This window comes from Corvus cornix, chromosome 4 (assembly GCF_000738735.6).
Source record: "Corvus cornix cornix isolate S_Up_H32 chromosome 4, ASM73873v5, whole genome shotgun sequence".
Taxonomy (NCBI): domain Eukaryota; kingdom Metazoa; phylum Chordata; class Aves; order Passeriformes; family Corvidae; genus Corvus; species Corvus cornix.
In genome coordinates this window covers 66,560,527-66,587,486 of record NC_046334.1, presented here as the reverse complement: position 1 = coordinate 66,587,486, position 26,960 = coordinate 66,560,527, and the positions used below count along the sequence as shown (strand labels likewise).

The following is a 26,960-nucleotide window of genomic DNA, read 5'->3' as shown; positions in this document are numbered from 1 at the left end:
ACCTTCCTTGACCCCCTGGCAGTGTTCTTCCTAACACAGCCCAGGGTGCTGTTGGTAGCCTTTGCTGCAGGGGCACATTTCTGTCATGGACAACGTGTCCAGCAGGACCCCAGGCTCTTTTCTGCAAAGCTGCTTCCCAGGCTGTTGGTCTCCAGCATGTTCTGGTAGAAAGGGTTGTTTTTTCTCAAGTGTAAGACTTTGTTTCCCTTTGTTGAATTTTATGAGGTTCTTGTTTGCCCATTTCTCCAACCTGGTGAGATCTGTAGGAATGGCACCACAACCACCTGGCATATTAACAGCTCCTCCCAGTTTCATATCCTCTGCAGATTGTAGGGGTGCACTCTGACCCACCATCCAGGACACTGATGAAGATGTTAAACAGTTCAGATCAACTTTTTTTACCCAGTAAAGCAGAAGAGGTGCAAGATTAATTTTTTGCATAACTGGTTGCAGTACTTTGTTTTCCTGCATTTATAAGCTTTACTCTGTGTTGATTTTGAACCTAATTTTAAGAGTCAGAGTACTTTTGTCAAAACTTTGAACATAAAGCAGCCAAAGTTGTTCAGTGAAAGTGGTTCAAGCAGAACTTAAGAAAGACAGAAGTAACAACTTGTAACATTTAGTTCACGGTCCGTACATGAATGTAAAAGAATACGTATCATGATAGAATCACAGAATGGTTTGAGTTGGAAGGGACATTAAAGATCATAATGTTCCAAGCGTCCTACCAAGGTCAGAGACACCTTCCACTAGACCAAGTTGCTCAAAGGCTTATCCAACCTGGCCTTGAACACTCCCCGGAAGGAGGCATGTGCAACTTTTCTGGGCAGCCTGGTCCAGTTTTTTACCATCCTCACAATAAAAAAATTTCTTCCTCATATCTAATCTAAACCCGCCCTCTTTTAGTTTGAAGCTATTCCCCCTTGTCCTGTCACTACCTGCTGTTTAAGAAGTCCCATTCCACCTCTCTTGTAGGCCCCTTTTTAGATTATCTGGTTTTTAAGTGCTTTTCAAACAGAAGGTTGGCAAAATGAGCTAAACCTGGATGTTGGTAACAGTCAGCTCTGCACTAACTCATCATGAACACTTACCTCACACTAAATCCATCTTCAACCTGGGTGCTCTGACTCACCGAGTGCATTGAATGTCCATGCCGAGCGTTCCTGTGCTGCTGAATAATGTGCTTCCTGTTTTGACACGTGTGTGTGTCAGCAAACAAGCGTGACATCTTTTGTACTGCTGTAGTTTTTCTGCACTAGGCTCTGCTCTAAAAAAAACCATGTGTTTTAAGAAAAATTTAATACTATGGGACTTTGTAAGAAGTTTGACGTTGTAACGTAGCTGAAAAAAATTGGCTCCTGTTGGTCTCTTTTCCACTCCTGCCCACTCACTATAAAATATATTTTAAAGTGATTAATGGAGGAAGAAAACACAGTAAAAGTCAGTAACTGTGCTCATGAGCTAGAGCTGTTGCTTGGTTATCAGTACCCCATTGTGCCTGTAGGAAAATACTTGAAGAAAGTTATTCTCAAATATCTTACAGAAGATCTCCTGTTGGTATCTTCAAAGTGAACACTTTCTGATGTTGCAACTCCTAGTTGCACCATACTTGATTTGTAGTGTTTTCACAGGACAGCAGCCTGTGATCTTGTGAGTTTGGTTTGTGTATGTTTTCTGGTATAGGAATAATATGTTTGTATGGTAGCTAGCACATTGGGATCTTTAAATGTTGACATAAAATAAGAATATCCATGAAATATTTGAATCTTAGCATAGTGAGTGTTTGTCAAGAGCTGGGAAATGAGTAAAGATGAGCTTCAAACATCTCCTGGATATCGTAATAAGAGGAAAATGCTTTAGTTGGTGTCTTCCCTAAGCATCTTCCCATTGTCTTTAAAATCAGTAGTTCCTGTATAATCAGCATAAGAGTGTGCCTTTTGGGCTCACAAATTTAGGGAGGTACTGTTCTGGCAGATGGGAATTTGCTATAAGGGCACACTGACAGGATCCATCAGTCCTTGTTAAGTCAAAAAGCTGCCTGCATTGTGCACTTGGCCGCCCACAACTTACAGCCTGAAGATACACTATGTGGGAAGTATTTGCTAACCCAGAATGTGAAATATGCCAAAGTAATTCATTACTTACAATACGTGATATTTGACTTAAATAAAGCATTTTTTTTTTGTTAAGATACTTTTATTTTGATAGCCAGTAATTTAACTGCTTCACAACTTCTTTTGATTTACCTCAATTTTTTTTAAGAGCTCTGTAGATTAACTTGACTTGGAAACTCATGGAAATGAAAGAAAACAGATAACATGTTGAGTAGAACTTTGGTCATTCATATATTCTGATATGGGTCTGCTAATTTGAGTCAATAATGCTTAATTGTCTTACAAGAAATGATGTCACTTTGGCTGGACTAGGTTATTTTGGGAGCAATCTGATTGGAAATTGGATCTCTAGAGAGTATCATGGTATCTGGACTCTGCAAACACACAGAAGGACAACGACCTCTTTCATTTAAAGAGGTGGTGCTGTGATTAAAATTAACAAATATTTGGAGAAGAAAGAAAGGTCAAAACAAATGGAAGGATTTGCTTAGGACACACCTGCTGAGTGACCTTAGCTTTGCAAATCAGTTGTGTCTTTGGACAGGGAGCAATGCTTAGGTTCTTGTTAGTACTCCAATATTCCTACTAAAAGAAGAAGAGCAAAGAAATTTCTTTTGAGGTGTAAGTCCAGGGTGGCAGCCGTAAACAAGTGCATTGAAAAGGACTGGCCTCTGACGTCCCCAGGGTAGTTCTAGACAGGGCTCTAAAATCATTGTCAACTTCCTTATATAAGGATGTAAGACAATTTTCTTACAACTTTATAACTGTAAAATGGCTTTGTAAAGCACTTAATTTTCTTGTAGGAAGCCTTGTTCAAAAGTTCATAATGTATGCAGAAATTAGTTACTTGTGGTTTGTGTAACAGGATAATATTTTGAAGGAGTGTGATTGCTTCTGTTGACTAAGTATGTGTGTAGCAGATGGATAGTCCAAGAATTTTTGCTGTTTGTTCTCTCCTGTATTGAAGTAGCAGCTTTGAATAATATAATGATGGTTTCTTTCTAGGCACAGCTGCTCTAGAATACACAGTACTGTCTTCCTGAGTTATAAAACTGACTGGTTTGTAACTAAGGCAAGCTACTAGACCTTACCCTTCAAAAACATTGAAACTGTTTTTAAAAAGAACTATTTTTTAAAAATCAATTTACCTCCAACTGCTTTTAGGCTTATAAAATTACTTTGTTTGGATCTATATCTCTTCAAGATTATATTTTAATGCTTTTACCTAATTAACCTAAATCTAGACATTATTCTAAGCCATCCATTTCTGAAATATACTACTACTCTTCTCTTTTAACTTTATTTTCCTTTTCTGATTTTGCCTAGAATAAAGAAAAACTATTGCAATTTCAAGAAATTGATAAGAACTACTAATCAGAAGAGTTCACTGAATAAGTGCTGATATAATTTATGTTTTGGATAAGTCCAGTGACAAATAATGATGGTGACTCTGGTCTGAAATAATCCAAGAATCGTTGAGGAAAAATTGAAGTATATAAACATACAGAATTTCAGTAATTCTGTATGGAACTGCTAATTGTTACTGCTTTGAGGGAAAATTTTCAGTAGTTTATTCTACCCTGCCTCATTTTTCTATGGCATCATATATAATAGATGTTCTCTACTTTTCTGTTTTGTTGAAATGGTGAGCATGGTGATCTAATTTAGTCTCAAGAAAACAGCTTAATGCTTGAAGATGTTTATTGTGGGGTGTAGTTTTTCTCTTGACACTGTTTATTAAAACTCTTCAGGAGATGCTTAATTTTTCTTACATATTTCTATATTTCCTTGTTCTTCTTGCCTAAAGTAGTGCTAAGTTGATTTAGCTTCTAGTTTTTCAGAAGGCAGTTTCATCACTGCACCTCTTTGTTTTCCTTAGCTGTATGGCCAGAATTAATTTCATGTAGGAGCATTTGAAAAAAGCTTATTTATATCTCAAAGTCTTTAACTGAATTGTTTTGGAGACCTGTAGAGTCATACAAATCTCTGGTGCTTTTCAGGTGTTATAAGCTAACACAGTTGAGGAGAGGAAGCACACCATTTTTCTGACCCTTGAAAGGAGAGCATAGTTCTGTAATGGTTCCCCCCACCTAATCTGGTAGGACTCTTTTTATTTTATATTTCTTGAAACGTTTTTTTTCTTCCCCATAGTTTAGTGACTTCGTGTATTTGGTAAGATTTTTAAAAATCCATTTCTAATTCCCTCTTGCTCATGACTGAGTTCATTTAAAAAGATACACAATGTAGGTTTTTATGTTTTTTTAAAAAAATCACATTTATGTGGGAAGGAGTTACTTTCAGCCAATATACTGTAACACTGAGGAAGGAAGATGCACAGAGAGATCTGTCAAGTCAGGATATATAGTTAAAAGTTCCCTGTATAGGAATTGGTACAAGTTAGACCTGATTAACTACTTTCTACCAAATATGGAAGGAAAATTGATGTTTTTTACAGAATCACAAACCTATGTAAAAGATACTTGTTTCTGTGTTGTCTATACTGTTTTCTGGGAAAATCAGTTTTTAGAAAAGAAACCTTTGAAAATTCCTGTTAACAAGAGTCTGGAGAATAGTTAATGGTCTTACTTACACAGCCAAATATTTCTTCCTTCAGTTTCTTCCTTTAGTTGACTTTTTTGAAGTCTCACTTTTACCCCATAATTCCCAGCAACCAAATAATAGCTATACAAACTTTTTTTACGTTTTTCTGCTGCATCTGAACTAGTTTCACATATGCAGTTACGGTGGGCTAGAAACTTTTTGATTAATGTGGTCTGAAAGTGATTGTGTTTTAGTTTCCAATTTTATTTGGAGCTCCTTAGGTTTGAATATACATAAGTAAAGAAGGAATTTGGCCAATATTGTAGTGTGTGACCAGATCAGTGTGAGAACTGGTGTGCTAAAGATCTAGTGTAAGGCTAAAGATTTGGAGGAGAATAAAGGCTTACATTTTTTTCAAAACTTCAGTCATGCAAGAAATGTGTAATTCAGTCTTTCAGTATTGCTCTGTACCAGTGGAAAACTTGTGGGCAGCATCAAGGTGGTATTTGAAATGTTGCACTGTGCCCATTAGACTTTGGCCTAACATCCTATACCTCTAAAGGAGTAGAAATGCAGCGCTTAACACTTGCTATAAAAAGCTTATTTTACTTGGGAGAAATCCCTTTCTCTTCTATTCAGTCTTCCTCTTAATTCTCTGATAAATGCTGAAGTAGTCTGAGGATTTTGTTGAACAGCTGTGGAAGAAAGACAAAGTAGAAGACTGTTTCCATGCTTCTACTTTAAGTAAAATTTTAGTGAGATTCTTAATATATATAATTGATTTTTCCCTTCCAACAATGGCTTATTGATGCAGAAATAGTATCCTGACTAATCAAATATGGAATAATGTACATCAGTTAATGTGACTTTTAAAAAGTGCATGCCATGTAAAGGTACTAGAGTTGTTTTTAAAAAACTGAAGGAGGCAGTGAGGTGGACTTGGTTGATAGTTTATTCATATTACTGAATGTTTCTTGGAGATAAGCCTTACCAGGAACTCTTGCAAGAAAGACTGAAGTCCTCATGTGGATAAGGAACTGGGCAAGATAAAAAACAAACATCAAGATTTAGTAGCCAGCCTCTGTAATGGAGGAAGATTGGTGTTAGGATTCTGCTGGCTTCCTGGTGATACTCAGCTGTTTGAACATCGTGGAAGAAAGAGTAAGTGCTAAGATGAAGCAGTTTCCTTGATGATACTAAGATAATTGAGGTATTACAGATATAGCCCAAGTGTGAACCATTAGAGAAAAATAGTGAGAGACTGAATGGGTGTTAAAATGCATTAAATTCAGTACAGACAAATGCAGTGTGATACAGTTTTTAGGTATGGTGGAAAGAAAATTAATCCTAGTCTTAAATATATAATAACTGATTTAGAAATTATCATCATTCCTCAGTGGCATCTTAGGACTAATAGTGAATGTTTTCTGTGAGTGATCAGGTTAATGTTGACAAACACAGGACAGAAGTGTTGGAAAAGGGAAGAATGGAGAACTCAATACATAGCAGTTAAAATCCATGGTTTCTTCTTCTCTCAAGTAGTATGAGTTACTCTTATTTTCTCCCTTCTCTCATCCTGAAAAAGGATGTAGTAGAGCTGGAAAATGTCTACTGAAGGGCAAGAATGATTAGAGAGATGGAAGTCTGTCTACAAGGAATGGTTTAGAAAGTCTCTTCAATCTCAAGATATGTGAGAAGTATGTAGGAGAAAGAGAGGGTTCACTTTTATGCTTCCAAAACAAGAACAGAAGGGTTTCAAATTAGTTGAAAAGTCAAAACCCAAGAGTGTTTCTTCACATAGTTGTGGGCCTGTGAAATGTCTCACAACAGGATGTTGCAGTGCTAAAACTCAGGTCAACAGCAACCAACAGAGTTCATGAGTGAGAATCACCCTGTGGTGTTTCTACTGTTAAACTCCCATCTCTGGCTCAAGAAGTCCAAAGAGACTGTTTGGGAAGAGTAACTTTGTTCTTGCCTTTTTTCAAGTGCCATCCTCTTTCTGGATATCATCAGAGAAAAGATAGTGGCAGAGAGGGGACTTTTGGTCTTATCTGGGTATGGTCATTCAGATCTTCATATGGAAATGTATTTGGTGTCTAAGTTAGCAGAGACTAATTCATGAAATTAAGGTAGGAAAGTACTTCTGCAGACAGTGTAAATTCAGGCTTCTGCTCGAACCTTGGCTAACTTCAAAGCTAATCTGAGTTGCTCAGAGTCCTGCCAAGTTCTGAAAGCTTTTGAGGGTGGAGATTCCATCACCTTTCTGGGCTGCTGTTCCATTGCTTACCAAGCCTTCTGATTGAAATATTTTTTTTTTTTTTGTCCAGCTGGAATTTTCTTTAGTGACAGTTGTCAACTCTGCCTCCTTCCTTTTTGCTCTGTAACTCCGGAAAGTCTGGCTAGCTCTTATCTATGACCTTCACCTTTCAGTAGTAGAAAGCTTCTATCAGATTGTGCTGCTTCCAACTCCCTGTAGCCTTCCCTTCTGTAACGGAAACAAACCTGCCCATCTCAGCTTCTCTTGGATTTTTTTTTTATACTTCAGCCAGCTCACTGTCGTGGTGGCAGCCTTCTGGACTCTCTCCAGTTTGTCAGCATCTCTTTTTTAGTGGTTGGGCGGGGGAGTGACCTGAAAACCAGACTCAGTATTCCAGATGAGTCTGCATGAGTGCTGAGCATAAACAATCACTCCTCTCAACCCACTGCCTTTAGTCTTGCTAATGCAGCCTGGGATGGGGTTAACCTTCATTGCCATGAGAGCCTGTTGCTGATTCGTGTCCAACCTGCTGTCCATCAGGACCTCTGCATCTTTTCCTGCAACGGTGGTCCTAGCCAGTTATTCCACAACCAGGGCTAAAGGCTGGGGTGGTTTTGTGCCAGATCCAGGGCCCTGGGTTTTGCCTTGATTACATTTCATAAAGTTCTTGGTGTGTTTCTCCAGCTTGTCGTTTTTTCTGAATGGCAGCTCCAACACATCCATTTATCAAGGACTCCACCAGTTTGTCCTCTGTCAGCTTTCTGCTTGTGTGTTTTGTAGTGCAGATGGTTGAAAATGACATGTATGTTGGAGCTGATAACATTCCTGGGGAGTGGAGCAGTACTTGTAATTGGCCATCAGGAAGCTTTAGAACCACTGACCATTGTTCTTGGAGCCTGACTATGCAGTCAGGCCCTCACCCATCTTGTATTCAGCCATTCAGTCCATGTCTCCCCTGTTTGGCTACAAGTGAGACAATACCAAAAACCTCACTAATATTGGCATGAAAGGCTGCCAGCATGCTCCTGCCATTCAGAGATAGTCAGTTCATCACTGAAAGCACACACTGTTGTCAAGCTTGCTTTGCTTATGACAAATCTGGACTGGTTATTCCTAGTCACCTTTATAAGCTTGGAAGTGGTTTCCAAATGATTTTTTTTTTTTTTTCTGTAACTTTCACAAGAACTGAGATGAGGCAGACTAGCCTGTAGTTTTTGTGATCTTCCAGGTTTTCTTTTTGGAGTAGAGGTACCAAACTTGCCCTTTTCAGTCACAGACAACTTTTCTTGTTCACCATGACATTCCAGCAGTGGTAGCAGGTTTGCAGTGTCATCCAGGAGCTCTCTCCTCCCTTCTGCTCCTATGCACCTGTGTGTCTTCAGCTTGCTTTGGACTTCTTACATGAGTGAATAGTACCTTTCTCCCCAGACTCATACATCATCAGGAAGACTTAGGAGAAGACCTTACCAGTAAAGACAGAGAAGGCAGAAGTGAGGCTTTGTTGTCCTTTGTAGCTAGGTCGCAAACTCAATTCTATAGATGCTTTTCATCTTCCTTAAGCTGCTTGTGTCTATAAGGCCCTGGTAATAACAATTACTTATTTGAAGTCTAGTTGAATGAAGTGGATGTATATGTTGGCTGTGATGGTAATGAGTGCTGGATTTCTAGCTGTGACTCAAAAGGCTTTTGTGGCTGGACACCTACAGCATCTCTGCAAAGAAGAACTCACCACAGTTCATGTTTGTTTTGTTATGTTGTACTCTATCCCAAGCAGAGAGCCCTTCAGCAGTGTGTGTATTCAATTCATTTGGAAACCCCAGGTGCTCAGTGAGTGACTGTGTCTGTTGTAGAAGCTGCAAGTGTCCAACAGGCTAAAACTTCTCCACATTCTTGAAATGCCATTAAGCTGCTTAATAGAATTCAAGGTGCTAAAATGAGCATAAGTCCAGTCTGGATGTCTGACTTCCAGCAACATAAATGCCATTGAGGTAGCAAAGCTTTTTAAACTTTGATCACTATAGTTAATGAACTTCTGTGAGGGGGAAATGGTCTGCATTCTTCTCTCCTTTTTGATATTGTTAAAGGCTATAGATAGTATGTTCTCATCACATGTTTTCTAAAGGCATTTTTCTGTGAGTCTGTAGAGATAAGCAAGAGCTGAGGTGGGAGTGTGTTCAGCAGCTGTTTTCTATATATTCATTTTATGGCTAGAGTAGGAAGTGTGCGCATCTAGATACATTAAGAAAACCTTAAGAAGAAAAACTAATCTCAGTAAAATCTTGATAATGCGTGTAAAAGTAATATGCATTGTAGAATGCTGTGTAAAAGGTTGGCAGGTGTATAATCGTAGAATAGTTTACTTTGAAGGGAACTTGGAGGTAATTCAATTCCAACCTCCTTGTCATGCTCACTAGACCAGGTTGCTGAAAGGCCCACCCAACCTGGCCTCAAACACTTCCAGGGATGGGTCATCCATAGCTTCTCCGGATAACCTGTGTCAGGGCCTTACCACCTTCACAGTAGAGGATTTCTTCCTCATATCTAATCTAACCCTGCCTCTGCCATTTTGAAGCCATTCCCCCTTGTCTTGTCACTCCATACCCTTGTCAAAAGTGCCCTCTCCAGCTCTCTCACAGTCCCTTTAGGTACTGGAAAGTCCCATAAGGTCTTCCTGGAGCTTTCTGTTCTCCAGGCAGGACACCCCCATCTGGCTCAGCCTGTCTCCACAGCAGAGGGGCTCTAGCCTTCTGATCACCTTTGTGGCCTCTTCTGGACTTGCTCCAGCAGGTCCAGATCCTTCTTATATTTGGGGGCCCCAGAGCTGGGTGCAGCATTGCAGGTGGGGCTTCACAAGAACAGAGTAGAGGGGCAGGACTGCTTCCCTTGACCAGCTGCTCACACTTATTTTGATGCAGCCCTGTATGCAGTTGGCTTCATATTATTTATATTTCTTTAAATATTTATTTGCAGGCTGATAGTTAACACTTGAGAAATGTATACAGTTTGCAAAACATCAGGTTACAATATATCCAAACATTTAATACTTGCTGGGTTTATTTCTACTTTTAATATATTTTGAAAAGACTCAAGAAAACAGAATCACTTAGTGAGTGAATAGCTTATTGAAAAATTTATTTTGATGAAAATATGTTTAGTGTTAAATTCACTATATTCAAGGGTATCTCAAGTTACATTTGATATGGCTTATGGAAAGAAAGATTGCCTACAGTTGCCCAACTTGAACAGTTTTAGCCACTTCATGATTTGAGAACTCTGCCTTGCTTTGGTACCTTATTTGCATTCATGGGCAGGAAGAGGACTTTGTTTGGGCTGAAGGCCAGGTAGTAAACATCACAGTTGAGTTCCTAAGTTCCTAAGTGTACACTTAAAAACTCCCTCTGACATCCTTAGCTCTGCAGTTTTCTACTCCCTGCACTCAACTGAACAACCAGTGTATATCTCTCATGGCAGTCCTTCCTCCTCTTCACCAGTTCAAGCCTGTAGAGCCAGAACAATCCTCTTCTAAGCCTTGTCACCACAGCTAGAGGTTGTTGGAGCATGTTCTGGGACAGCACACCACTTTTTTGGCTTTCTAAAACCAGAGTGAAGTAACTCCTGAAATGAAAAAAAATTTGGATCAGGGTTATCAGTTGCCTCTGCCTCTTTGTTAGCGTTTAGCACCTGGAAACAGTCATGCTATAGTTGCAGAAGCCTCCAGGCAAGCCGACTTTCCTTCACATCACAGCAAAATTTTGATCTTGGAAAAACTTGTGTTACTGTAATTTTACCCCTTGTGTAGGTTGTCCTAACTTCAGTCAAATTCCTTTTCACTAGATTTAAGTTTGACCTGGTTGAGTACGTGCTTAGGTTGAATAATGTGTCCGCAGTTGTGGAAGCTGATGAACAAAAGGAGCAGAATCTACTTAGTGCCACTGGATTTAAATGTGCTGCCCACTAATATTTTACAACCCTCCTTTGTATCCTCTTGTATGTTCACGGTATGAGCCAACTGGGTGTGGTTTTTCAAGCTCTAACGAGTAGGACAAGTTGGTATTGTGCTTGTACAGAACACATTCTGGTCAGTACTTGCTGCTTTATTTCAATTTTTTTAGTAGCTGATTTATTCTTTTTTCCTTAAGGTAATGCTTCCCTAGGCTGAGTTCTGTAGGTCACTCTTGTCTCTGAATAATAACCGTGTAATCCAGGTATGGTCACAGAATGGCACTGGCAGGAAAGATTCAAAGTCTCCAATAAATTTATGGCAATTAATGATATGTAAATCTCTTAGTCAGAAAAGTTTGGTGTTCACCATGTTCTAACAATGGTACCTGAAAATCAAAGTGAACTATAAGTTAAAATTTTTTAGAATTGTATTGTCCAGAACACTTTCTTACATGTTCTCCTTCCATTAACTTTCATTATTGGTGGAAAAAAATGATCCTGTTGGTACAATGCCTGTAACTTTTGAAGGGTTTTGCAGTAAAGCAAGCCAATGCTGGGGAGCTGGGTCTTTTGGCACTTTGGAGCTGTAGGAGTAACAAAAGAACCAATGGATCGGGATGCAAGTTCAACATAAAATGCTGCTTTTTTTAAGGAATATAGCAGTTGCAGTTCTACATTTTGGCATTCACAGACTCTGTTCCCATAAAGTAAGTGTAAAAGCTGTACCTAGATACAATTTACAAAAATTCTTATGAAAACTGCTGGCTCTATAATAAGAAACAAGTGCCAGTGCAAATTATGGAAATCTCTGGTAAAGAGTATTTACTGTCAGCTTCAGTTAAGCAAATAATTTCATTGTACCTTTAATTTCCCTTGTTATGGCACACTAAATTATGTTTCTCAATATGTTTACTTTTATTTACTTTCAGAGTATATAGTGGAAACATTTCAACTCGCAGCCTCTTCCGCACACGGTATTCAGATTGCTTTTATGGTAGGGGGAAGAAAAGGATAAGAGAAGATTCAAAAACCAATTGTGCCTAGACACGTTTTAAATGATATGTAGTGATACCAGCTGAAATTGAAAGTTCAATTGTTCTAAATGTCATATGAACACAAACTGTGCCAGATGTCTGCATGCTGAAGAGACAGAGCACAGGAAATGGGAGCTGTTACTGCTCTTGAGTGCAGATAAGGAACTAGGGAAAAGGGAGATTAAACGCAGACTTTTTTCAAACTGACTGGATTTGTGTCCAGCTGACTGCTCAAAATTTAACAAAAGCACTTTCTGTAGTAAAAAAGATACCTCAAATTAATAGTAGCTTATGAAAGTCTTTTGATGCAGATTCTCAGTGTGGCATGGAAAGCTGATTAGCAAAATACTTGCAGAAATATTTTTTGGTGGACAGTAAGAAAAATGCAGTGGGGGGAAAAAGAAGGGAAGAAGTTGTCTAAATGCTGTCTGGCATCAGGTCTTAGAGTTGGAAATAAGTTTCCATGTTCAAAAACATGAGATGTCAAAATAATGGTCCCCTGGAACATCCATTTTATCTGTGGGTTTCTAAAATATTTAATATTTTTTGTGGAAATGGAAAAGAGAAATGAGGGTTGGAGATGGAAGATTGTTATATAGGCAACTATGTAGGTGTTGAAGCCTATTATTTGTCATGGCTTATGTGGTTTGAATTTTGGGTGGGTGTAGTGCTGGGATTTTAGGGCAAAATGTATAAGGAAAATAACTGTTTTGGCTTGATGCTTCCTGTGGTAGAGTCTTGTCCTGTCATTTGTTTAGGTCATAGTTTCAGATACCAAAAACCATTAAATAGATCATTTCAAACTTGAGGATCCCTTTCATGTCTTATCAGGATTATCCTTGTGTTTTATTACTACTACAAATAAGCACAACCTATTGTAGGTAATGCAAAGTCTTGGAAAGCAAATGCTTTGGCTCATCTTCCTTGCTCTGAACCAAAGTGTTCTCTAATGGGGAATTGCAGTGGTTACGTAGTAACCTCTTTGCTAATGGCGCCCAGAAGGAGCGTGGCCCTTGGGGTACTTTCTTGCATGCAGGTGATTAGAATGAGGAAAACTGAGACCTTGATATAATTGATTTGAAGTTATATGCTTGAAAGATTTGTAATCAAACATATACGTGATATGTACCAAACAGAACACTGATTTGTTTCCTGTTTTACCTTTAGCATGGATAATCTGATTGCTAGCTAAATTATGCCTTTGATTAATGGAAAAGCAATCAAGATTATCATAACTACCTGAAAGAACTTCTCCTGGACTTTTTAAAGATTAAAGATATGGATGTATTAAGTGTGTAACACTAGAGTGTTTTTAAAAATTCCTGTTTCCTTTAAGTAATAGAACTTCCTGTTTAAACTGCTTATGCTGCCTCTGTAGTGGAAGCATCTTAACACTTCCTGTAAGCTTTCCCCAAATCATTCACCAGGCTGTAGACTGCTCCCGTATATGTGTCACTAAATGGCCATCAGTAGCAGCTTTGATACAACTGTTCCATAGAGGTGTGGGACACGTAGGACAGGAGACCTCCAAGACTGATAAATCTCTTAAGTCAGGAATGGTGCATTAGAGGAAATTAGTCAGTTTACTAATACATTGTAGGCTTTTATCACTAAAGGAAAATTTACATGGGATTTCTCTTGACATTCCTTATAGTCCTTGGGGAAGTAATATTAAAAAGTAGTCTTTTGTGGGTAAAAGTATGTAGGAGACTTGTTGGATTTCCTGAATAACTTTTGGTGTACTATGTATAAATTTTTGAGTAGCCAGTATGCATTATACATGCTTTCTCACAAAGGTAACTTTCTCTGTTTTAATGAATTCTTGAAGGGAAGTAATGTAAACTTAGAAAGTCATGTTCTGAAGGATGATCTCTTAGTTGTTTAATTTGTAGCTTTCCTTTTGTAGGAACACATTTGCCTTTGCTTTCTGTTGTCTCTGGACTATTTCCATCAGTGCTTGCTACAACCAAAGCAGGATAGGTGAAACTGGTATCAGATAAGAAACTGCAGCATTTTTCCTGTTGTTTTTTCATAATCTTTGAAGTGTGAGCTCCTTGCTGAGAGAACTTAAATAAGGGCTTTGGTATGGGAACTCAAGTTCAATCAATGACCTCTAGTCCCCTGGAACCAAGGTGTTCTTTGGGCTTCATCAGATGAAATCATCAGTCTCTCTAAGCTTTAGAGGATGTGAATTTTTAGTTATAGAAATTCTAATGACTTGGTATTTTTCCTTCAGGTGCCATATGAAACACTGAACAAACGATTTCGAGCTGCACAGAAGAACATTGATCGCGAGACCAGCCACGTTACCATGGTGGTGGCGGAGCTGGAGAAGACGCTGAGCAGTTGTCCTGCTGTGGATTCCGTTGTCAGTCTCCTGGATGGAGTCGTTGAAAAACTCAGCGTTCTGAAACGCAAGGTGAGGGCTGTTCTACCTTCCTTACAATGCTGTTTCCTTGGATTTTCTTTTCCAGATAACAGGCATTACTGGCCTTGGAATGCCCAGTGAAACCTTGCTTCACTGTGCTTAAGAAACATAATTTGGTGGTCTTTGTCTAAGTATAACAAACTTCTGTTGAGAGGTAAAATTAATATACGCTTATAGTCCTGAAAAGGACTTTCTGTACTAACAGAAAAGAAATAGTATCAAAATTAATTGATTTGTATCAATTTCTGCTTGTCTGATAGAAGGGTTTGTGCAATTGCATTAATTGATCACTGGAATAGCAAAACAGGTAGAAGATCGAGATGAAAAATGTGAAACCCCCAGTGCAGGAATAGTTGTATGCAGAAGAATGTGCAAGTTGTCCTGGATTGTTACATGAAAAATTTTTATAAACACTCAACTTGCAATTTGAAAGATTCCTAGGGAATATTAGGAGCCTTTTAAACAAAAATTGGCAGGATAACCTGCTTCTAGCTGTTAAGCTTGAACAAAATACAACCAGCCTTTCATGCCTTTACCACATCTTTCTTAGAAAAAGATGTCTGTGTTCTCAGAAAAAGAAGTATAAGCCATTCTTAAAGATGTCTATGTTCTCAAAAAAAGAAGTATAAGCCACCCTTATTTTGGATGGGAATATTACTCATCCCTAGAGTCATCAGAATACTTACTTGAAACAAGTCTTGCAGAAAAATGAAAATAGCTCTGTCGCCTGACTTGAGAGCAGTGCTTCTCCAAAAATAAATAGATTAAACATAGTAGCAGAGTCATTTCATTAAAAGTTAAATGAAATAACAGATATAAATCAACAACAGATATAAATCTTGAGACAGTATTAAGTGAAGCGTCAAAATACCTTGGAGGTTTGCAACATGAAAATAATGCTGTCATGTGTGTTGATTTGGGGTTTTATGCTTGAACAACTTAGCTAGGTGTTGAAAAGCTGTTCTGCAAAAGACTTCATAAATTAATTGCTCTTTTCATCCTCGGATTGTGAGACTTAAAGACGTCTTAAAGGATATGTTTTCTTCACTTCTCCGTTACTTACAGAAAAATAGGAGCTATTTCTGAAAGAGGTGTTGGATGTTGCTTGTAGGTCTATAGTAATGATGTGGAGGAGTAAAAGTTATTTACTTGTTAAATCTTTGCTGACTGTGGGGGTGTATCTGAAGGCATTGCTGAATGTTTTGGGTGCAAAGCTCCATTTTAGTTTAATTGTTCATTTCTGACTGCCTGAAAGACTGTGGGGAGTCTTATAGCTGCTCAGAAAGAACAAAAGGCAAAGAAAATTTGTTTAACAGTAAAAGTCCTCTGAAATACAAAGGTCTTGTTTCTGCTCCAAACCCTCAACTCCCAACTGTCTTCTCTATAATCTCTGCCCTGAGCAAAATGATTGTTTTCTTTAGAGCCTTTGGACCCATGTGGGATCTCTGTTTCCTCCTGTGTTTAGACAAGGATCTCATGAACTGCTGAGATGGCCATAATAGAATTAGATGGTTCCTTTATTTAACACCTTACTCACTCTTAAAAGAGAGCTTTTAAACACAGCAGGTTTCTTGGGTTCTGAAAATGATCCTGGGGAAACTCAGGCCTTTGTGTTTTCCCTTTTGTATCCTGTTTAATATGCTTGTTCCCCCAAGTTCTATTAATGTCCAGCAGGGCAAGTCCAGATAGACTTGCTTCAGAGGGTTTTGAAAAGGATCTGTAGCCTTTCTGAATGTGCTAGAAGGATCAAAAAAACCAGCAAGAGCTGTGTAAGTCCAGATACAAAACCATGTAAGAAGAGCCCTTTGGAATGAGAAAGGGTCTAACCCTGCCTGGCTGCCTTGAGTTCTTAGTTATATACAGAATATTTCTCAAGGTTGCCTTCACATGTGACAATACTGCAGAGATCTAAAAAGTGAAAGTGTGTTTTGAGTTAGTGTTTGCTTGCAGACTAGGAAGAGACCCAGTTTATAACTCAAACAAAATACTTGTCTACAAACTGTATGTTGCAAAATAAAGCTAAAGTCATCAGGAGCAGTAACTCAGACTTCAATAATAAAAATAACTCATGCTACAGATGTTTACATGAATTTTAGTAAGAGACTCTTGTATAGTGACTAGTGTTTTAGATACTTGAATTTGGTATCAAGGGCCAGATCAGAGTCAGGCTTAATTGGGGGGGGAGAAAAAGCAGCTTGTTGAGCTTTCCTTGCAAGTTTTCCCTTATTTCACTTTGCTTTTCAAATACTGATCCTTCCAGATGTCTGCCTATGGGCAGGCATGGAAAATACAATTAAAACCAATCTGTGCTTCCAGAGCTGGAGCTCTACTGCGTATGATACTATAGCTTGAGTTCTGGGAAGGTCGCTGTGTCAGCATGGAGTGCAGAGTGGACTGCCAAAAGCCTGCCAGGTTCTTTGGGCTGAGCTGGCAGACTTGCCTGTGCCTTCCAGCTGCCAGAGCTGTGCAGTCATTCAAACACAAGCCAGCAAGTTTAAAGTCATCACAAGGCAGCCTAACTTCCAATTGCATCACTGGTGATATATTGCAGATGGGGAAGGTACTAATCATCCTCTACTGGTTTGCCTTTACTTTAGCAGGCACATAAAGGTACTGCCAGCTTTCTGGAATTCTGTAGCCTGGCATGGCCCAGAGTTGTCATGTGCTGTATACTGAGTTAGCCAGCTTGGAATGTTGACTTTAAGGTTAAAGGAAAGCAACTATGAGCTGAGCGTTTTGGTTTTAATTTAAAAAAAAATATTGTGGCGATATCTTAGGGGGTGATGTGTGTTTTATGCTGGATATGCCAATATGTTGGTTTAAAATCATCAGTCTACTTCCTCTGGACAAATGTGCTTTCCTAAGTAAGGCTTCTGAGCAAGGGATGCATGTTTCCACAGTGGCAGAGTTAAATAAAATAGTACCAGTTTAACAAAGCTGATGATTTTTGGAAAACTGCTTTTAGATCCTTGAGTTGCAGGTGCCAAGAGGCCAAGTGTTTGTATAATTTCCATTATTGCATGACTGATTAAAATGGCTCCAGTGTATTAGAAGTAATGTGGGTTGACTCGGCATCACTCCTCAGTAGAACTAATCCAGCAGGACAGCTGCTGGAGGAAGAAGCCATGCATAGGTTAGAGGTGGAAATTTTGCTTTTCTACTGTTTGGATCAGATGACTGCAAACCCTCACAAAGCTCTTTGCAGGCTATTACAGCAGTTGCTGCCACAGTTGATACATTCCTGGTTTCGGATGAACTGCAAGTTAAGCAGAAAAATGTATATATTCATAATGTCAAATATATCAAAACTTACTTCTGTGCAAGAATATCTCAGAACAGGACCAGCCACGCTGAAACTTATGCACTGCTGTAGGAAGTGTGTTTCTAAATGAAAGAAACACTACTGGGAGTAAATGTATAACATGTAAAGAATGCTTACAAACAATTACTGTATTTTGCTTTAAAAGGAGATGGAAAATGTATAGCTCTTACTGTTAGTTTTCACTTTTTAGGCTGTTGAGTCAATCCAGGCTGAAGATGAAAGTGCAAAGCTCTGCAAACGCAGGATTGAACATCTGAAGGAGCACAGTAGTGACCAGCCAGCTGCTGCCAACATGTGGAAGAAGAAACGCATGGATCGTATGATGGTGGAACATCTCCTACGTTGTGGCTACTACAACACAGCTGTAAAACTAGCCAGACAAAGTGGTATTGAGGTGGGTGGCAATGTGGACTAACTTGCTAACAAAATGGTAGTAAAGAGGAAGTTGGAAAATAAGAGCGAGCTGCTTATAGCCTTGTAGCAGCTATTTTTATGTATTGGTGTGCCTTCATTGCTAGTGTTTATCTGTTAATCTTTTAAGGCTTGAGTTTGTTCTCCCTACTTGCCATAAATTTTGTTTTAATGTATTAAATGAGTCAAAATTGAGGGCACAATTTTTTGTCACAAATTAAATGCTTTTAGATAAACACCTTTCTCTATTAAAACTCAGATTAATTCTCAAATGTCATAAAAATTTCTTGTTAGAGGCCTTTAGGCTGCTGATTAAGCATGTGGTGGAGCTTCCCATCTGTCTAGCCCCACTCAGCTGATATGTGTAGGTGACCAGACTAAGCAAAACAGCATTTGCTGGTTGCAGGAACAACTGTTCTATTGTATCATCATACTGTTTAATGCATTGAGAGGAAGGCTGTCTTTTACTTGGGAAAAGAAATTTTGATACAACTTGGGTTTTTTAGTAGCCAGTATGTCTTGCATGATCCCAAGAATGCAAGAATTCCAAGAATTGCATGTTTCTCCATTTTGTGATTGTTGCTTTCCTTTTCACTGGTTAGCTAGTTGGTTTTGCTCGGGCTCAGAGTGGGTTATGAAGTGTTTGGAGTTTGTGTACTTTGGTGTAGCTTTTTTATGCAGACCAGTGAATCCTCACTGTGGTCCTCTGGCAGCCACGAGGATGTTAAAACTGATTTTTAAGATTTTGCTGTTTGTCTAGAGAAATCATGTTTTGCAGATTTTGGGTAGCCTTTGGTATTTGATCCTGAGTGATCCTTGAATCATAAGTTCTTTTGATATTCCTGATTCCAGAAAGTATGCAACTCTTCTAGTTAAAGTCTTACTCTTACAAAGATGCTGAAAGTTGAGTTCTGTTACATGACTTACGTACTTTGCCTTTTTTGGGTGGAATAGTTGAATACATCTGTTATTTTGTTGGAGGAAAATATATTTTTGTTACTGATGTCAAATTAGCGCATATGTACTTGTTCTTTGTCTTGTAACAGGGACCTATCTGTTATGTGTCTCTTATTTCTTGGCTGCTTTGCTGGTTCAGCCAACAGCAATTTCAGTAAATGCCAAACAGGAAATAGTATGTAGAGGCTGAATAGAAGTGAGAGGGGAAGTAGGTTGCAAAGTGTTAATAGGAAATAGTCCTGAAAAAAATCAACTGAAGACTCTGTTGTGCCTCACTTGAGATACAGCCCGTGCATGTGAGTCAAAAATACCCAAGGCAATTATGCTGGGAATAACTGCAGCTTGACTGGTCAGCAGCTCTCCCACTTCTGGTAGATGTTTCCCTCTGTTTTGAGCAGGAGCTCATCTCTGCTGAATCATCATGTTACTGTACCTACTAGGTCTGCTGAAAAAGCACTATGGAAATATTTTCACTTTCATAGCAAGTTCTATTATGCCTGATAAAGTAATGCTCAGCTTTGGGTTTAGACATGAGCATGGAAGTCTGTCATGATATACTGCAAGACCCTGTGGTAAAAGCATCATACTCATGAAGGCTTAAAGCTTTTCATTCTGTTTGTTGAATAGAAAATTTTGTGTTAAAAAGGACGTTTTGCATAAGATTATTTACCTTCTGCCTGCAAGCCTAACTCTTTTTATTTGCATAACGTCAAAGTAACTCGAATAACACAGAATGTAGTCACACGTTGAATGCACTGAGGCCATTTTTCTTCTAGTTTGCTGAAATTATGCATTTTAGTCAGGATTACAGTTTGTTTTGGCTTAATGAAGATAAGGCTTCCCTCAGTTTCTCTGCTTTGCACGTGGTCTTTCTTACTGTATGGTGATCCTCTTTGTGAACAGCTTTTACAACATATGATACTGGGACTTGGTTGTTACACAGAATTTGTGGTTTTGCTGGATTAATAAGACAGCATCTGTTTCTTTTTGTTCCTTTCTTGCTGAAGGATGTGAGCTTTGAAATGTTCTCTAATGCTTACTAATGTAACTTTGCTGTAGAGATTACAAAATACCATGGTATTCGCTCATCCAAAATAATCTTTGTTTACTGTGGTCTCACCTGGAATTTTGATTAATATCCCCACCACCAGTCTTGTCTTGATTTTGTACTACTGGGTAGACATTATACCCTAAGTGAGAACCTGAGAAAAGATAGTGTTATTGTTCAGCTTGTCTGGCAGCCAGAGGTGAGGTAAGGTTGAGCATGGCCCAGCAATGCACTCTCATGGCAAAGACAACTCAGCAGCACTCTGGGTTGCACTGGGATAAGCAGCAGCAGCAGAAGGGGGGTGATCCAGCCCCTCTATGCAACCCTGGTTAGACCCATCTGGAGTGCTGTATCCAATTCTAGGCTCCCCAGCAGACACCAGGACTTGGGGAGTCTCCCTGTACTTGGAGATGCTCAAAACCAGAACGGAATGGGAAAGATCCTACGTAACCTGTTAAAAGTGACCTTGCTTTGAGCAGGGAGACTGCACAGGTTTCAGAGGTCCCAACCTCATCCATTCTGTGATTCTGTTCCTCAGATTGCAGGGCAAATGGCTGAGGTGCCCTTTGCTGCTCTTTGGAAAGGCTGAAGGAAGCACCTCTTTCCAGTTCAGTTGTAGCTTGGGAATCCCAGGTTAAACACTTTCCAGTAGCTGTTAGACCAGTCTTGGGAGCAAGTCTCAGCCTGCTTGTTCTAAGTTTCTTGTGCGGCTCCTGAATGTGAAGAGACCTGCAGAGCTGCCAAGGTGCTGCATGGGTGAAGCAGGTCAGAAAGGATTCTGCTTCGGTGACCAAAGGAAAACCATTAAATCATCCCTGTATTTGAGCAAACTGCTGTGTACTATTGGCAAAGATTGTGTGCCACACAATTTAATAGTTTTTGATGGGCTGTGACGAATTTTAGGCTATTTTCTAAATTAATTACCTTCATAGGAATGATAGGCTGTTAAGTCTTGTAATAGAAGATAAGTACTTAAAAACCATGGTTATAAACTAGGAAGCAAACAGAATGGAAAGAAATGCTGGATGTGAAAAATTACAGGGAAGTTTTAAAAATCAGAGTTATGAACTAGCTCAAGTAAGGAATAACTTTGGGCATAGGGTGTTTATACAGCATAAAGTTACAGCAATATAAGAAATAAATTCCAAACATTAAGTATGTGTTATATGTCTTTAAAGAAAAGTAATGCTGCTTGGGAAAGTAAACCAAAATGTGAGTAATATTAAAATAAGAGCTGACAGTCAAAGACAGAAATGTCATGTTTGTGCCAAAGTAAATATGGGGCAGAGGGGATCCTATTGTGGACTTTTTTCTTGATGTTGTCTGGCTCCCTAATGATGTGAAAAACAGTTTGTGTTAAAGATACAAACTAGATGTTAAGGGGTTCTTATTGCATATGAATAAAACTCATCAGTACGGGCTTATTAGACTACATAGACTCAAAATAAGGTCATTATTACAACCTTGTAATGCCACACCAATATAAAACACCTATTTTCATCTGCAGATTCATATTTTCAGCTAGCTGGCAAGGTTGTCTGTTAACCTCAACTTTGTTATTTCATGTTCTGCTACACTGCTATCTCATTTCTGTGCCATTAATTGATATGCAAATCTAGTTTAGGAAGTGTGGTGTTCCAGTAGGAAGTTGGTTTCTGTTTGTAGATAAATTTTATAATTAGGCTATGTATGTGATGCTTAGTCTACTGTTTCTGGAGGTGGTGGGGTTTAAAATTTTATTTGTTTTACCAGCTCTTTCCTTAATAGGCTAGGAAGAAAAAATAAACATGTAAAGTGTCCTTACATTCTTTGCTTAATTATGTATAGCTGTAGTGATTTTTGCCTGTAGGACTGAAAACAAACCCAGATTCTGAAGCTACCAGTCTCCCTTATCATACGCTGTAAATCCTCTTTCCGTCTTTGCTTAGCTTATTTTAGTAAAAGAATGTATCTCCTTGCCTTAATGCTCATGCTGTACAAAAGCTGTACAAGTGGCAGTGTTTTTTCTGTGAAGAATAGCATAAATCCAAACCAGTGTTTAGTGTGTTGGGGCAGGGAGCAAATGATTTAAAAATCTATAATTCACTGAGGAACAGAAGAGCTACTACATCCCTGGGCAGGGTAGGCAGTGACACTGTAATGCATGTGGATGCTTGAGTTGAAAAAATTCTTAAATAGCTTAAAACTGGTTAATTTTACCTTAAATCAGGGATTATGCATATCAATTAAAGTTCTGCCAATTAATGTTCTTAGATCAGTAATTAAGTATGTGTATCATCCTTCAAAGATACTTAACTAGCCCTTTGCATTCATACCACAATGTACTTTCTGCTTTTGAGAATTGGGGGAGAGGAAACTGAGTAGTGCATTGACTTCTGAAGTTTTGTCTAGACATGTGACCATTGTCAACATTGGTCTGTATTAGAAGGGCTTCTTGACACTTCAAGCAGTATGGACAGTTGACACAGTCCCAAAAAGATAACAGTTTTCTTGAAGTGGGACTTCAGATCTCCAGTTACTATCAATGGTTTTTCTTCTTGAGCAGAACTTCTACATCTGTGGTAATGATTATTCACTGGAGAATATCAAAACAAGGAAAATACTGAAAAGCCATTCTAAAAATATTTAATTGTCTTTCAGAGTAGTAAATACATTTATTTTTAAAAAAATTGTTTAAATAAGGAATAGTAGTCACTGGAAAAGCTGATTATCTTCCATTCTTCTCTCCCTCCAGTTTGGTCCAGTTAGTCTTTTCTACTGCATCATTGCAGCTTCAGTTCTTGCAAAACTGTTTTTGGAGGGATTAGCCTAACTAGAAAAGATACCTGCAACAGATTCAAGTGTGTTCCACTGTCTTAGTTTTGTTACAGAAAGCTGTGAAATCTTACTTGATGTCCTGTGGTATAAGAGAAACTTGAATTCTTAAAGTCAAGTTTCATGGCTTTCGACCAAGTACCTGATCTCTTCTTTTTTCCTATTCTATATCAGTGTTTCTTTTTTCAGCCCCAAAGTTAAATCTTTTCTTGCTTTATAAAAGTGTTCCTCAGCACTGTGATATGGACCCTTCAGCTGACACCTCAGTAGAATACTGCTGAAGGATTTCCATCTGCTACGGGGCAAAATCTTACTGAAGCTGCTATTTTTGATGTAATCCGTTCCCTGAATAACTGTTTCTACTTGATGACTCTCTCAGAAAATGGGAGATGGAAAATAACCTGCACATTTGAGCATCACAAAAAGAAGCAGTATTACTTCTTAACTAAAAAAGTTAAAAGCTGAATAAACACTTCTTCTAACAATCATACAAATGTACCTTTAGAAATCCTCCTTGTTAAGATGCATAGTCCAAGAATGGCTTGTAGGCAAACACACACATGTATTAAAGTAATTAATCAAAACACATTTATATTCATAACAATTCGATTTTAAATAGGTAAATAATATTCAGCATAATACTTGAATGTATTATTTACTTCACTGTCATGCAGAACATAGCCAAGCTGACTTTCCAGATACAGGCTGAATGGTAAAAGGTGTCTTTTGCCAGGAGCTATTGTGTCCCTCTCTGGTGACTCGCTGTTCCCACACTAGACATGTTACAGAAAAACTGTGTATGAAGGAGCTCCTAAACTAGCATGACTGATTTAAAGGGACGAGGATTTTAGCTTGTGCTGCTTGGAGTTTCCCTGCAGTACCAGTCTATAGAGAGCTACTCGGAAACTCCTTTAAATGTGTTTTGGCTGTACCTCGCGTAGGCATGGCAACTTTGAGTAGATTGGTATAATGAACGTCTGGGTGTGTTCATCTGAATTTCAAAGTGCTGCAGTTCCTGCACAGCCTTACATCTGCAGTTTGTCTCAAGCATCTTGAGGAATTAGAATTATGTAAATGTGAAATAGTCAAGATCGAAGCAGAATAACAAACTTCCTCATTACAAATCATTTGACACTTCAAAAGCCAACAACATGAATTGTGCTATGATGTTGAGCATCATATTTTTTTCAGTCCGTTTAGACAGAGTGGGTTACCTGTACTGTATCACAACTGAGCTAATTTATTACAAAATACTTAGTCTGGAATGCTGGTGATGCAAGAAAAGTTCTTGAATTGAAATTTTATCTAAACGGGGAATGGTGTTACCATACCTGGAGATTGCCCAGGAGTAGAAGAGATTTGGGTTATGCCTCTTCTTACTGTCTTTTCTTCCTGCCAGACATTCCTTCAAAGTGTAAATCTTACCTCACGTTTAACGCTTGCTCTTACTACTACATTTGATGACAGGATAATGTTTTGTTAGAGAATGTGTGTAGCTGCTAAGACAGACTGAGCCTGCATGGACAACAGCTGTAGGGCTTGTGCTCCACTACCAAAGGATTGGGTGCCTTTTCTCTGCTAGAAGAGGCTGTGACAGAAAACGAGGCGCTGTTTTTCTGCCCAATGATGCATATTAAGCTCTAGAGGCTTTGTTACACTACTGTAGCGTAGTCATTTATTACTGTACTTAGCATGGTGTAATGTGCTGGTGGGTAAAGGTGCAGCCATTTGCTGAGCTGCAAAAATTGCTGAGGCAGGAGCAGAGGATGCATTGGGAAAACAGATTGCTAATAACCAACCTCTAGTGCTTGCTCCAACTCTTGAGGCTCTTCCAAGCAGCTTATGTCCTTGAGCAAAAGAAGGTGGATGAAACACTTCTTTTTGCTTGGCTCTGGAGCTGTCAATACCAGAATATGTATAGTTTTGGTGACCATACTTTAGAAAGCTGTTGGAAAAACTGGAGGGAGAGGATGACTGGAAAATGTTGTGGATGGGTGCTTTCGGTAGGTGTGAGAGCAGAGGTCAAATACCAAGGAGTTTTGTAATCTAGTCAGAAAAATTGAAGTTGGACACAAGTTTAGAAGATGAATTAATCACTAGAACCAATTAACAAAAGTACTAGTATCCTCTAATGTTATATAAAGACCGTGCTCTTCTGGCAGACACTAAGTGTAAAATACTGGGATCCTTCAAAAATAACCAGGCAGAACTAAAAGGTCTGTACTATGCTGAGGGTATGGAAGATGCTCTCATGTGAAAGCTAGACTGTACACAATGGGTACTGTGTTTACTTTGTAGACAAAAACATTTCTGGCTCTTTTGTTGGTGAATCTGTGGTTTGGCTGTCTGTCTTTGCATTTTTCCCCAGTAGCTAGCTCTGCTGGTGGCTTTGAGTAGGACATTCTGTCAGTTACTCTGTTTAGTTTCTCTCTAATCCTGTTAATGTGTGTAGTATTGTAACACTTAATAGTAGCTTAATGAACTTCAGACAATGTTATTTTATCAGCAGAGAGTAAGGAGGCCTCTTACTGTTAATTTGTGCCCCACTTTATCTGGTCTTCAGTAATTGTGGTGTTGCTGTATTGTCACCACCTATGCCATTATTTTCTTAATTTGTGTCTCCCTTCAATGTCAGTGCAGTTCATACATACCCTGTGTTGACTTTGAAGAAACTGTTACTCCAGCAGCCTTTTATTCCTGCCCTTGTATAGGGGCAGAGGAATTGGATTGTAGTCCCAGTTCATGTTACTGCCATCAAAACCACCTGCACTGTCCCACTCTTCACTTGCACCTCATTTTTCCTTCCTGCACATGTTTTCAAGTAGGCAGTGTGACTGTGGTGTGTTCCAGGCTTCCTGCTCCTGCCAAGTGATGCCTCTGTCAGTATTTCCTCACTTTGGAAATACACTGACCTCTTCTTTCCCAGCTGCTCCTGTCATCTTACCTTGCAGCTCCTTGTGTTTGCCTTCTCCCTGAATTGTGTAACAGTGATCACAGCCTGAGAGGATGCCTGGATTTGCTGTGTGTTCGTCACAGGGGAAATTATAATAAATGAATATATTAATGTGGAAGACTAAATTGACCTCTTTGTTTGTAACTCTTCATTACTACATTTCTATTTCACTTCCATAGAACTAAATTATACGGAAGGTTGTGTTGCAAGTGGAGAGTATGTGAGTAGTCATTAAAAGCTTAACACAGCTTTTTCTGAAGTTGTTGTTTGAGTGATCTAAGTGTTTATTGTATTTCATATACAAGTAGTTTACCATGCTGCTGAAGGCTGAAGTGCATCAGCAAAGGCTTTTTTATGAGGGTAGTGTTCTTATGCATGTAATGTGTATAGATAGACAGTCAATCTTATTAAAGCTGTTACTGGTACATACTCTTGGCAATGAGCCACTGATAGCTTGAGGCATACTGGCCTATTTTCAATTTCATATTGATGCTAGTAAGCAATTAAAAATAAACAAATTGCATTTTTAAAAAAATACATGAACAGCATCTTATGATACTATGAATTGCTTATTTTATACAACAAATAGCCTATTTTATGAGAGATGCTTTTTTCACTGAGGAAACTTTCTTTTCTACAAAATGCTGCCTTTTCTCACTGAATCAAATATTTTATTTTACCTTGTTTAAGCCTAACTTTTCTTTTTTGACAAATTAATCTTGTTTTGAGAATAGCTTATGGGAGATTTGAAAATATCAAATGTTGTGTGTTCTAGTAGTCATTTCTGGTTGGTTTTGAGCCCTGTTAAAGATTCACATTTCATATGTGAAATATTCTGGGGTTTATATTAATACATAAATGTTCATATGAATTATAAGGGATTTTATCACACATTCCTTCTGATAGCTTTGCAGACTTGTGACTGGAGATCTCATAGAGTAAAAGTACTTCAGCTCATGTGCAGAGTGGAGACCAATGGAGAGGAATGACTTGACCTGACTGCTCCAAATTTTAAAATGTTACATAAAAATCCTCACGTGAACACTGCATGAATTTCTGTAGTTATTTTGCTACTGCAGAAAAGATGGTTTTGTTCTTTCTAAGCTATTTGACCTACGATCTAATGCAAAGTTGCTAAT

The 26,960-nt window shown here is 38.6% G+C and overlaps 1 protein-coding gene across 5 annotated transcripts in view; it reads left to right on the top strand.

Annotated features, from left to right (window-relative positions):
- Positions 1 to 26,960, top strand: part of MAEA (macrophage erythroblast attacher, E3 ubiquitin ligase) — a 49,731-nt gene that overhangs the window by 3,701 nt on the left and 19,070 nt on the right. For 3 of the 5 annotated variants that reach the window (XM_039551084.1, XM_010402058.3, XM_039551082.1), the window contains exons 2-3: positions 14,125 to 14,307; positions 17,829 to 18,032. In XM_039551084.1, coding sequence (XP_039407018.1) covers positions 14,125 to 14,307; positions 17,829 to 18,032 — 387 coding nt within the window. Of the gene's footprint in view, positions 1 to 4,114; positions 4,213 to 5,729; positions 5,817 to 14,124; positions 14,308 to 17,828; positions 18,033 to 26,960 lie in introns of those variants that run through there. The other 2 variants (XM_039551083.1, XM_010402057.3) reach the window with 2 other exon arrangements.